Source organism: Equus przewalskii, chromosome 11 (assembly GCF_037783145.1).
Source record: "Equus przewalskii isolate Varuska chromosome 11, EquPr2, whole genome shotgun sequence".
NCBI lineage: Eukaryota > Metazoa > Chordata > Mammalia > Perissodactyla > Equidae > Equus > Equus przewalskii.
Genome location: NC_091841.1, coordinates 33,048,227 through 33,060,875, shown reverse-complemented (window position 1 = coordinate 33,060,875; position 12,649 = coordinate 33,048,227). Strand labels below are relative to the sequence as shown.

Below are 12,649 nucleotides of genomic sequence, written 5' to 3'. Positions count from 1 at the left end.
AAGCAGTGTGCTCGTGGGTATGTGGAGAACCCTGGAGGAGGTAAGCGGCCGTAAGCAGGAGAAATTCAAGGAAGTAGAAACATCTCTTTATTTAAAAACTATGGTGAAAAGAAAATGCCCAGATATTTGACCGTAATGTTACTCCCACATAGGAAACACGCGACAGAAACAAAGGGAAGTTCCTGGAACGTGAGCACTCTCCTTCCAGGAGCACCGGCAGATCTGAGGGAGAGGCAGACAGGTCTGGGCGGGACTCCTCCAGCCCTCAGAGCACATATGACTGACAGTGACTGACATTTCCACATGGGCAGAACCGTGCCCGTGGGTGCTCCCTACTCCCTCCCCTGTCTGGGTCTCCAGGGCACCGTTCTTCAGAATCCCCAACTTCAGAAAGGAGTTGAGGCGGAGGAGAAAATCCCCCAAAACGCAGAGCTGACTGGCTAGACTGCATTTCTTTTGGGAACTAGAATGCGATCTGTCTGGGCCTTGGCCTGCCCCTGGCTGAGGATCCCTGCCCCACCCGGCTGGCAGCTCCGACCCCCCAGGAGAGCAGGGAGCCCCAGATCGCATGCCAAGCAGAGGTCCCACCAACTAACCTGGGCTTTCAACACTGTGGGCTAGGACCGGTGTGGAAAGTACAGAAGCAAAGAGCTGTGTGAGGAAGGCCCCATCACAGCAAGGCGATGCGCCGTCCCAGCCCGCACCTTTGGTGATCTAGCAGGCTGGCCCAGGCTCCTGGCCCAGCTGCGGGAGATGGCCACAGACACCAGAGGGAGGGTGACGGGCCGGAGCCCACAGGGCCGCTGGCTGTCTCTCTAAGGCCCTTGTCCACCCTCTGGCCTCAGGGGTCAGGATGGCTGCTGAAGCAAGATCCTTACCAGCCAAAAACGGGAACTGAGCAGATGTCCCTGTGACTCCCCAGAGAGCGCCCAGGGCAGTTCCTGACCCACCTGCGCTGTTCCCAACACGGGGCCCCAGCATTTTGTTCTGCGCTGGGTCCTGACCCCCTTCTCCATCAAAAAGATCACAAACCACTCCAAACCCTCCCGTCCTCTAACTGCATGACAAATCAGGAGGAAAATGCCCTTCCCATTCTGCATTGGGGGAGGGGACAGCTGCGGGACGACTGGGTGCCGAGGACGGGGCTCCTGTCCAGGGCTGTTCCCGGGGCAGGGCACTGCCCAACTAGCTGACGAAGCTGGCGATGGCCACCACCTGCAGGACGGCCTCCAGGCCGTGGAGTGCCAGGAGCGCGGCGCTAAGGACCAAGTCCGCCCACAGCACCAGGGTCTGCCAGCGCAGGAAGTAGATGCACAGCAGGCCGCTGCCCGCCGTGAGGACCAGGCTGGTGGCCAGGGGCACTTCGGCCTCCATCAGGTTACCCTTGGTGCCTGGAGAGCAGAAGGGATGCAATGAGTGAGTGCTGGCGCGGTGGGAAGCCTGCTGAGGACCCTCCGCCAGGGTGCCTGCGGGGAGGGGGTGAGAGGCCTCAGAGCCCAGCCTGGGGCGTGACGGCTGCAGGGCAGACGCCAGCTCACCACCAGCATGTTCCTGGAGGGCTTGAGGACCTCCAGGAAAGGGTCCCGCTGTGACCCCCACCCAGGACGGGTGAATGTGAGGAAGCAGAGGGCACAAAGGCAGCGTGAGGCCCACTGCAGCCCCACCTCCCCGTCTCAGTCCCTGGGTGAGCTGTGCGGGGAAGAGGGAGGCTGGTTTTCTAAAAACCATCCCAGCTGCATGCGGACGCCTCCTTTCCCTAAGCCCAAGTGAACTGATGGGATTCTGTTTAAAATTTCCAAACACATTTCACTCAGGGCTAAGGCCAGTTCTGGAAAACTTCAGGCGTACTTACAAAACACAAAACTACTACATATGTTACAAACAAAGAGGCCAGTCATGGAAAATGCTGATCCTCAGCTGCAGCCAGCCAACCACAGGTGCCCAGGGCGCCCCGAGAGCCTGCAATGTGCGGGGTGCCTGGGGACAAGCAGTCGGGGTGGATGTCAGCAATTCTAGCACCATCTGCCACCCTCCCATGCACACAGGCTCCGGTCTGTGACAGCAGACACTCAAGGCCCAGAGCGTGCTCAACAGGATGGCGGAGTCCCAAGGGTCTGAGGCCAAGGGCACAGGCAGGGAACTTCCCCCCATGCCTCAGTTTCCTCACTGTCAATTGGGGGCCGGTGTCTGGGTGGAACGTGCTGGTGTGCTCGGGGCCCGGCAGCATGTGCAAAGGCCCAGGAAGTGCCAGCTGTCGTTGGCTCTACCTGCTATTCCAACGGCAGGCGTGTCTCCTAGACGTATCAGCAGAATGCGCAAAGTACGATCCCATTTAAAACAGAGATGCGGCAGAGTTCACTCTGCTTCTGTGCTGCTTGCGTCTTGCAGGGGAACGTCCAGGGGAGCCCTCTCACCTCTCCAAGTCATGGCAGTACTTCCCAGACCCTTCAGCTCCTGGGGTGAGGCGAACATTCTGGGGTACCACAGTTGACAGCTAAGCTGGGTTCCGAGTGCAGTGCTGTTTGTCACCCTGCAGCTTGTGCAGGATCTGCTTCCAAATGGGAAGTGTCTCCCCCAGGGACGCTGCCAGTACTGTCTGTGTCTCAGACAGAGCTTCTGAATAAACTAAGACTTCCTGACACTGGAGGCGAGGCCAGCAGAGCCACTGGTGGAGCGGGTGAAATCCACAGCGCCTCTAACTGCCCCACTACAAAGCGATGAGCGTACAGAGGCTCACGGTGTCCACCCAGCAACTCTGTTATCTTAAGTACTTTATGGTTTTCACAGCCAACTCACCAAAGTATAGCCGAACTGCTTCCAGAATCCCCATCAGAAGGAGCAGAGTCAGGTCGAGGACCAGGTACTCATGAGGATAACTGAAAACCTGACCTGGAGACAATGGGCAACAGACCAGAACTCAAGTTACAGCAGGGGCAGCGACACCTGCAATTGGGCTTTTCCGTCCCCACTTACTTTTATATGTCATCATCAGGAGTGTCGCCAGGAAGTACAGGGAGTCACACATCCCACTGAGGCAGAGCAGCATTTGAAGGGGGACCGATGAGAGCTGGCATGCGGTTAAGGACTCTCAGCCCAGGGAACGAGCTCTGCCCTGGGGGCGCCCACGCATGGGGCTGACAAGGGGAGCCACTCTGCATCTGTCTGGAGGCACCCCAAACACTGAGGGTGGCCCTGGAGTCCGGGCCGCTGGCTGGCTTCCTGCCTACTGGGGCTTCCATCGATACTCCTCCTGGTGTCACAGGGCCCTGCCAGGCCCCTCCCTCCCAGGGGACATCCTGGTCTGGAGCAAGAGTACTGGGCAGGTCCTTGGTGACTGCAGGTAGGACAGCCTCGGGTGGCATCACCCTGACCCTGACCCTGACCCCAGCTATACAGTAGAGAGAAAACAATGATTTTTTTTTTTCTTCAAATAAAATATATTTTTTCCTTTGGGGGGAGTTAAATATCCACTAACAACTTTCCTGAGCTTTGTACACTTCATGTTTGTTTATGCTAAAATAAGCCTCTAAGCATTCAAACTGAGGGGTTTTCACTCTCCTGCCCTTGGAGGGAGGCAGGAGGCACAGGCTGAGCAGGAGGTCGGCTGGGCCAGTGCGCTCTATTCAGAGGTTAGAGCAACTCTAACTCTGTTAGCGAACTGCCCTCCACTCAAAAGTGGGATTCCTACTGACAACTTAGAGAAGAGGGGGCTTTACAGGAGCAAAAAGCAGAGAGCTGACTCAACAGGCTGGCAACTCCACCATCAGGCACCATCCGCGGAGGCCCAGGTCAGAGAGCATGGGGTGCAGCAGGATACCATGGCAGAGGAGGTGCTCCCTGGAAGAGACAGCACGTCAGGAGGCCCGCATCCCACGAGCAGGCTGAACCAGGCCTGATGAACGTCGACAACCACGAGCCCGGCCTGCTTCTCCTTTCATTGCACGTTTATAGAAAGAAGCCAGTGTTTATTGGGGCCTGCAGCTAGGTATTTTTCCATCACCTCTGCATCCGTCCCTCCCAGGAGGATCTGACCTCAGAACCTGAGGCTGGGAGACGGCATGTACCTGGGAGCAGAGGGAGCTCAGAGGGGAAGTAGAAGGGAACCCTGAGGCCGGATCAGCCAGGGAGTGATTCCCCTCCACAAATCCCGCCAGGGAAGGAAAATGCCCTGGAAGGGAACCAAACTGCAGCTTTTCGAAACTTCTGCGGTTTCTGCATATTTGCTACACAGGTATAATTAGATGAAAACCTTTTCTCATTCAGGTTACAACAAGTCTTTTTTTTGAAATTGATAACAGACACTTGCTTTCCACAGGAATTTTATTCATTGCCCCAAATATCCCTCCAAACAACAAGAGCTCCCTAAATCAGCAATTCAATCTCTGCGAATCGTGCATCTCTTGGCTCGTCCTCACCCCTGCAGCTATTACACATTTTTCCATCATCCTGTCATGGAGATAAGAGCAAGCCCGGAGCAGGTAAATCAGTCCTCTGAATCAGGGGTCCTGGATTTGAAGGTAGCTGACTCATCCTTGAGGGTGCGTGTCCTGGGTCAGATTTCCTGTCGGAAGAGGCTCACCCTAGTAGCCATTCGTGATATGCAGATATGTCAATAAAAACTGAGAACCTGGCAACCAAGGACGTGGTGTGAACTGCCTGCCCATTCTTCTCCTCTGTGTCCCGGGGGCCCAGGAGACCCGGCCTGGGGGTGGGGGGGACTTCTGTGGGGGATGTCACAGGGTGATCCCATGTCTCCTTGGGCAGCTTTGGGCCCTCCGTGGAGTCTCACTTGGGTCGGCATCTCAAATGGGTCAACACAGGACATTAGTGACAGAGATTCAGAACTGGGCTCTGAGGCGGGACGGCACGTGCCGAGAGCGGGAAGCCAGGTGAGGGCTAGCGGAGAGGGGATCATTTGTAAACTCGCATCACGTTACGGGGCAGGGTGCTCTTTAAACCCGATCTCTCCTTTTCCAGGCTCTAGCTAAACTAGGCTGCCTGGAGGTCTGTTATTATTGGGGTGGATTTCATGTTGACTGGGGTTTTCCTCCTTTCTGATCCTTCTCTTGAAGGTTAGCCCAGACACACTTCCAGTCTATTTGCCAGCTGCCCACTGTCACAGACTGAAATTGTGGGGCTCAGGGAAAGAAAACTGTGTAAGGACCTTAAGCAACATAAAACTTAACATTAAGGGCAGCTATCATCAGACAGGCTGTTCTACCCATTTCAGACTACAGGAGCTCACTCTGGCTAAAGACAGTGTGGCTTCTAGGACCTGGCATTTCTAGTCAATGACAATGTGGCTGCGAGAAGGCAGGCGTGCCAGCACAGAAGTTAAATGTGGAAGGAACAGAACAAATGTTTCCCCCGAGGTGACATACAAGGTGAGCGAAGAGATCCTGTGCTGGGATAAACTTCGTTTTTCACCAAATCAAAGTCCACCGACAAACCTCATCACCAGTGGCCTTCCGGGGACAGAGGTCTGGCGGTTTGGAACCCTCGCGCTGGAGAGCCCTGAGTGAAACAGACCACAAAGCCTGCCTCTTTGGGGACGCCCAACCCGTGGCTGCCGCCGATCCCCCCCAGCACGTGACGTCGGCACGACAGAGGAGGGAAGAAACTGGACTTTGTCGGCGTGAACCTACGACAGACAGACAGACAGTTCCGAGCCGCAGGCACAGAGGCCCCATCCCGCCCACATACTTTCTTTTTGTTACGCCTGGTGCGCGAAGCAGAAGCCGTCGGCAGGTGGAGCGGTCAGCGCTGTGACCGACGCGGCGAGAGCCTGGGGGAAGCGTGCCGCTGACACGCACTGCCTGTGACTCCACGCCAGGGGCGCGCCTCCTGACCCCCGGCCCCACCAGCCCCCGGGACCCGCGCCCGCCTCTTCCCGCTGGCCCCGCAGGGACCCTCGGCGGAGCCGCCCCGCACATTAGAGCCCCTCCGCCCTCTGGTCCAGGCCGCGGGAGCCACGGGAGCCGGGGGCCTGTCCGCGGCGGGTGGGGACGTCGGCCCAGGGGACACGGGGAACGAGGAGGAGCGTGCGCGGGCCCTGCGCGCCGTGCTCCCCGCAGCACCGGGCGCACCGCGGGGGAGGATGCGCACGCGGCCCCGGAGCACCCCTCGGCCCCGAACAGGGACGGGCCCCGGCGGGAGCCGCCCGGCAAGGAGGGGTGGTCGGTTCACAGCCCCGACGGAGCCTCACCCTGGACAGACTGCAACCACTGCCCCGCTGGTCCGCCACTCCCACCCCAAACCGAACCAGACTGGACAGAGCCCCTCTCCCGGGGTCATCCCCGCCCGGGACCCCTCCCGAGCCGCGGGCCCGCCGGAGCTCCGCGGGGGCGGACTCAGCTCGGGGAACCCCCTGAGCCGTGGGCTACCCCCCGGTCCCCGGGACCCCGCCGCTCCCGCCAGCGACCCTCACCTCTCCGCGCGGCCGCCATCTTGCCCCCCGGCCCCGCCCGCCAAGTCCGCCGCGATCCCGGCAGCCTCTCGGCCCGGCGTCGTCCGCGTCCGTTCGGCCATTTTCGCTTCTGCTCCCGAAGGGGCCCGACCGCGCCGCGATTCTGGAGTTGACTCCGAGCCGCGGCCGAGGCCCGATTAGCCAGTCCGGCAGCACTCGGGCACTTTCGGACAGGAGGAGGCGGAGAGCCGAAGCTCGGGAGGATCCGGGCTCGGGGCCGTTCGGCTCCGCTCGGCTCCGCCTCGGGCCGACTCGGCTTCCGCTCGCGGCGGGGGCGGGCGGAGCGTGCGGCGCAAGGTTCTCCTGGCCGGGTGGCGTTGCGTCGAAGCCTGGCGAGAGCCGGCCCCACAGTCGGCGACCCTGTAGGCCAGGGACGACGGCCGGCGAGGCCTCCTTGGCGCTGAGGAGGACTAGCGCCGAGCCGCTCGGAAACTCTCGTGCGGCCTCGGACCAATTCGGACCGACTCGGCTCTGCACTTCGGGCCGCTTCGGCCCTTTTCGGTTCCGGACTCTTGATCGTCGGCTCGGCTCGACTGGGCCGCTTCGTGCCGGTTCGGCCACTGTTCGGGCGGCCTCGGCTCGGCAGGGCGGGCGACTTCGGGAGGCCTCGGCTAGGCTTCGCGCAGCCTCGGCTCGGCTCGGGCGGCCCTCCTCGGGCGGCGCGCTTCGGACTCGGCCCCGGCCTTCGGGCGCCCCCGGCCTGCGCCTTCGGGCGGGCTCGGCGGAGTCCGGATGGAGGACTCGGACTCGGCCGCCAAGCAGCTGGGCCTGGCCGAGGCGGCGGCGGTGGCGGCCGCGGCCGCTGTGGCGGCGGCGGCCGCGGCCGCGGCGGGAGGCGAGGCAGAGGAGCCGGTGCTCAGCAGAGACGAGGACTCGGAAGAGGACGGGGACTCAGAGGCGGAGCGCGAGACGCGGCGGGTGACGGCCGTGGCGGTGATGGCCGCCGAGCCTGGGCACATGGACATGGGCGCCGAGGCCCTGCCCGGCCCCGACGAGGCCGCCGCGGCCGCCGCCTTCGCAGGCAAGTGCCGCCGCCCGCGGTCCCCGCGCACCTGTCCGCACCTGTTCCATGCTCCTGCCCCGAGCACGCCCCGCACGACCAACCCGCACCTGCCCCGCGCGCACCTGCCTTCACCTGCCCCAGCACACCTGCCCTGCACACACCCTGGGCACCTGCCCGCAGCTGCACCACGTGCATCCCGTTCACCTGCTCCGCACACCTGTCCACACCTGTCTCGCGCACATCGTGCACGGCCAGCGTGCACCTGCCCCACGCACCTGCCCGCATCTGCGCTGGGCGCATCGCCCGCTCATCTGCCCTGCACACACTGCGTGCACCTCTCCACACCTGCCCCGCGCGCATCGTGCACAACCGACACGCACCTGTCCCACACACCTGCCCTGCACACACCTCTTATGACCAGCCTGCACCTGCCTCACACAACTGCCCTGCACATTTGTTCTCCAGACGCTCCTGCCCTGCACACACCCCATGACAGGCCCACCCATTTTCCCCCAGCACCTGCCTCACATCTACTTTGTGTGGCTTGTCATCCCTGCACACCTGCTCTGTGTGACCAGCTTGGCCCTGCCCTGCACGCACGTCTGCTCCGCGAACCCCTTTTCCTTGTGCCGGCCTCACCCCGTCCTGTTCAGCACTCTGGGCTTCTTCCAGAACCTTCTCAGCACCTGCTTCTTGCCGTGCCTGACCTCTCCTCTGTCTGTCCTGGGTGCTGGTGATACAGGAGGTCAGATGTGGCTCTTGTCCTTCAGGAGCCTGAGGGTGGGCGTGTCTGGTCACCTGAAATCCTAGGGGCCAGTTCAGGTGTGACCTGGGTGCTGGGGTGCAAGAGTGCTCACCCAGCCTGGGAGGGCTGGCGGCCTTTTGGGCAGTGAAGCCAGAGGTCAGCACCCTGCTCCTCAGACTGCCCTCCCTGTCTGCCCCCCTTTCCTCTATGCATCTTCCCTCCTGCGACCCCGTCAGGCTCCTGTTCCAGGGGAAGGCCAGCGTGGCTCTGGGCCACGTTTTTGTTTCTTGCCACACAGAACATGCTCATTCTCATTTCGTGACCCATGGAGTCTCAAACCGTGCCCCAAAGCACCCTTCAGAGGTAGTGCCTCCCCAGACTGCCGTTCTGGAGGACGTCCCATGTGTTGTACCTGGTCCCACTCGTGGCTCCTGGGTGGCTCTCGAGGACTCGGGGTGTCATAAGGCTTTTCCCTAAGGAGCTTCATAGGTTTCAGAATCAGGCAGCAGCCTCCCTGTCCTGGTGTGTGTGTCCTGGTCACTCAGGGGTTTATTTAGCCCTGTTGATGCTGGGTGGTGGGCCAGCAGTCCAGGTCCTGCCCTGCCAGGCGCCTCTGGTCTGCCTGTGCTCTGTTGGGATCCTTGAAAAATCAAGGGAAGAAGGTTTTGTGGTTCTTATAAGGTTCAGTTTTCATCGCTAAACTCTGGTTTAATATTGGGATTTTGGACCATGAAGTTTTTCTTCAGATTTTTGTCCTTTTTGCTCACATTTTTCTGAATGCAGAAAAGAAATGTGATGCCATCTGTGACGTCGGAGAAATGTGTTGACGTTACGTGTTTTTTTTTTTGCAAAGTTTTATACTTGTGTCTTTGCATGCGTTAAAGCATTAGAAGTTTTTCTGTCATGAATTCCTGAGGTCAAGTAATTTCCAGATGTAACTAACTTTGCAGGACAGGTTGCTCACCTGAGACCGCCACCTCTGGGTAGACGGCTGCTTGCGTGGTCTTTTATTTTTTTTTAATTTAATTTGTATTGAGTTAATGATAGGTTACAATCTTGTATTGCATGGTCTTTAGACTTGAGCGTGTGTTCAGAAAGAGAACCCCTAAGCACGTGGGGCTCACGGGGACGTAAGCATGTTCTCTGCTGGTGACGACAGAAAAGGAAATGGGCATTTTCAGTGCAGTTTGGTGAGTGCTGGGTTAGTGGAAGGTGCAGGACTCTTTTTTTTCTTTTTTTGAGGAAGATTAGCTCTGAGCTAATATCTGCTGCCAATCCTTTTTTTGGCCAAGGAAGGCTGGCCCTGAGGTAACATCCATGCCCATCTTCCTTGCTTGACATGTGGGACGCCTACCACAGCATGGCCTGCCAAGGGGTACCATGTCTGCACCCAGGATCTGAACCTGCGCACCCTGGGCTGCTGAAGCAGAACATGCGAACTTAACCACTGAGCCACCGTGCTGGCCCTCCTCTACAGGACTCTTAAATCAGTATTTTTTGAGCACCTCCCACGTATCAGAGACTTCCCTAGGCATGGAACATTCTAGAATGCTGCGCAACCCCACCTGCCAGGCAGGGAGCCTCGAGGAAAGGCTCTCCAAAGGTGGTGCCTGAGCCAAATGGTGGGTGCAACAGCGGTAGGCAGTGAGCGGGAGGGAGATGCAACATAGGCGGAGCAGTGTGGCCTGTCTGGGGGTGACAGGTGGCTGAGAGGTTGGGGGGGAACGTGGTGGGGTGCAGCACTCCTGCATGCGGACCCTGCCCAGAGGCACCAGGGTCCGCAGCAGATCGGATGTGCTAGTCAGGAGGAAGAGGCTGAGGTTGCCTGAGGGCAGTGGCCGGGGAGAAGGAAGAGGGGGCAGAGGCAGAGCTGGGGAGGGAGGGAGGACCTGTGGAAATGGGGCCAGGAGGGGCCCCACCCACACGGGAGGGCGGGAGTGAGAGTGAGCCTCTGTGTCACGGCACTGTCGCTGTCTGCTCCGTGTCTGAGCTGCCCGGGGTCTGTCGTGGGGTCGGTGGAGCCTCTGAGCCGCGTGGTTTTCTCCTAGAGGGAGTGGGAAGCCGGGGGTGCTTTGGCAGAGCCCGTGGCCGGCTCAGTGCGCACGCGGGGGAGCGGATTTGCCGTGCGCGGCTCTTTGCTGTGCATAAAAGGCTCTACTGGGATGGAAAGGCTGCCTCTTTTCCTGGAAGAACCAGATCATTTAGACTATGGTCTGGAAACATCAGTTAAGCTTTTTGTGTCAAAGTGTTAGGATTCTCGCACTTGGGAGCACAGACACCTGATTGGGAGAAGCTGTGTTGGGGCCTCTGGCTCTGACAGCACGCTAAGTCAGGCTCCTGTGTTGCAGAGGTGACCACTGTGACGGTGGCTAACGTGGGTGCGTCTGCAGACAATGTCTTCACCACGTCAGTGGCGAACGCCGCCTCGCTCTCGGGACACGTTCTGGTAAGCCACTCTGCGAGCACTTCAGCCCCTGCGAGTCTCCACAGACCTGAGTGGAGTGGCTGCGGCTCCCCCAGAGACTGCTCAGGGTTCCGTCAGCAGTGCGGGCACCCTGGGCACCGGGAAGGGAAGTGGCAGCTGCTGCTGTCAGGGAGCCTCCAGGGCTGAGCTCTTGGTGGGGAAATGAGAGCGGAGATGGAACCAGCCCCTGGACTGTGGGTGAGCGGGAGGAACCCTTCTGAGCCTGCAGTCAGGGGACAGCCCTCGTGCCATCCTGGCCAGATTGCTGCACAGTGTCCCAGGATGGGAGCTCCAGCATCCACCTGGGTCCAGGCTTCTCTAGGCCTGAAGTCCAGCTTCACTGGTGGCCTGGTCCTGCTTGCTTTCCTTGTTCATGAAGCTCCAGACACGTGGAACGGTCACTGTCTTTGGCCTGGCACAGCATTCTGTTCGCAGCATTTATGGCTCATTTCCTGCCTTGCTCATGCATTCTGCATGGTGACCCCTGTCCTCTTAAGATGGCTGCCAAAAGCCAGGCACGTCTCAGATAGCGTTGTGCCCGGTCAGAGCCGTTTATGATCCTGCTGCATCACTTTGGTGCAGCTTTTACCTCGGAGGCCTTCGGTGACTTGGGGGACAGCCTCATTTCTAAGTGGGAGATGCCAGGGGCTCGGTAGAGTCTTCAGAAAGGGGGATTTTCCTGGGACCTCTGCCAGAGTGTTTGTTATAGTTTCCTCTTAGCCTTGATCACACTCTTGGGGCACTAGAACCCTGAGAGCGAAGGTGTTGTCATTGGAATGGCAGCCAACGGCAGCCAACAGCAGCCTCGGGCTCCTACTCATGATACGGGGATGGGGGACGACAGTGCAGTACCGTAGTGAAGACTGGACCAGTGTAGCAGAGGACCCGGAGCACAGGGCTCAGGAGTGTGGTACACGTCTTGCGGTGTCAGAACGCACACGAGCTGGTAGCCAGGTGGCGACTTCCTGCTTCCAGCTGGTCATCCTTCCCGCAGCACCTCCTGTCGCATCCTCCCTTCTAGGAGGGGCTGGAGCCAGAGGCTGGGGGGGCTAGCGCGGCCCTGAGTCTGAGCTCCTGGGTGTGGTGCTTCCAGCGGGCTCTGAGGACTGCAGACACAGGAATTGGTGTGATCCTTTTGGAAATGACACCAAGGAGAGGGGATCTCAAATATCTACATTTCCCAGTTGCCTTCAGAAGGAAAATGCTTCATGATTCTTTTTTTTTTTGAGGAAGATTAGCCCTGAGCTAACTACTACCAATCTTCCTCTTTTTGCTGAGGAAGACTGGCCCTGAGCTAACATCCATGCCCATTTTCCTCTATTTTATATGTGGGACTCCTGCCACAACATGGCTTTTGCCAAGTGGTGCCATGTCCGCACCCGGGATCCGAACCAGCGAACCCCGGGCTGCCGAAAGTAGAATGTGAGCACTTAACCGCTGTGCCACCGGGCTGGCCCCTTCGTGATTCTTAAATAGCACAAACCATCACCTTTCCCAGTAGAGAGCTGCACATCTTCAATGATTCAGACGCAAGCAGTGTAGACGCTCTTACTGAGGCGTTGACCCTCCAGGCCTGTGAGCGAGCGAGGGCCCAGGCATGTGTGTGTGTGCACGTGTGGGGGGTCGGGGGTCCCTTGACAGCGTGGGTAACTTCTACTTGCTTCTCCTGGTGGGAAGGTGACATTTTCAGGTGTAAGAAACTTTCACTTTGCCTTAGCTCGCTGTATCCTCTCAATGTGGAAGCGTTAGAGCATTCTAGAACGTTGGGCTGGACAGGTTGCTTGGTGGTCTCAGTCTACCCTGGAGCTGTCTGAGTGAGGCCTTAAGAGTTTGCCAGGTGACCAACCGAGGCGTGTGCCTGGTTGGCCACAGAGTCCAGACAGGGACGCCTGGCCCCCGAGGAGGAGGGTGAGGCCGGGTCCCACCCGGGGGAGGTGGGTGAGGTCGTGGCAGTGTCCCGCAGCGTGGAGA

General features: G+C 59.3%; 2 protein-coding genes across 14 annotated transcripts in view; one reads left to right on the top strand and one right to left on the bottom strand.

The window, feature by feature from the left end:
* Nucleotides 1–70: 70 nt before the first annotated feature.
* TMEM80 (transmembrane protein 80) lies at nucleotides 71–6,904 on the bottom strand. 4 transcript variants are annotated; one of them, XM_070565853.1, is made up of 5 exons: nucleotides 6,428–6,567; nucleotides 3,818–4,561; nucleotides 2,974–3,067; nucleotides 2,797–2,889; nucleotides 71–1,391 (listed from the first exon to the last, which is right to left on the bottom strand). In XM_070565853.1, the coding sequence occupies exons 2-5, from the start codon at nucleotides 3,818–3,820 to the stop codon at nucleotides 1,186–1,188; spliced, it is 396 nt and encodes a 131-aa protein (XP_070421954.1). In that variant the 5' UTR covers nucleotides 3,821–4,561; nucleotides 6,428–6,567; the 3' UTR covers nucleotides 71–1,185. The 4 variants fall into 4 exon arrangements, with proteins under 4 accessions (XP_070421954.1, XP_070421953.1, XP_070421951.1 ...); XM_070565852.1 differs by having other exon boundaries at nucleotides 3,818–3,837; nucleotides 6,428–6,528; XM_070565850.1 differs by having other exon boundaries at nucleotides 3,818–3,931; nucleotides 6,428–6,516.
* A 294-nt stretch (nucleotides 6,905–7,198) lies between these two features.
* Nucleotides 7,199–12,649, top strand: part of DEAF1 (DEAF1 transcription factor) — a 29,747-nt gene continuing 24,296 nt past the window's right edge. For all 10 annotated transcript variants that reach the window (XR_011524234.1, XR_011524232.1, XR_011524231.1 and 7 more), the window contains exons 1-2: nucleotides 7,199–7,487; nucleotides 10,563–10,660. Coding sequence is in view for 6 of the 10 variants with exons in the window: in XM_070565849.1 (XP_070421950.1) it covers nucleotides 7,199–7,487; nucleotides 10,563–10,660 (387 nt within the window). In the remaining 4 variants the exon portion in view is untranslated. The remainder of the gene's footprint in view (nucleotides 7,488–10,562; nucleotides 10,661–12,649) is intronic.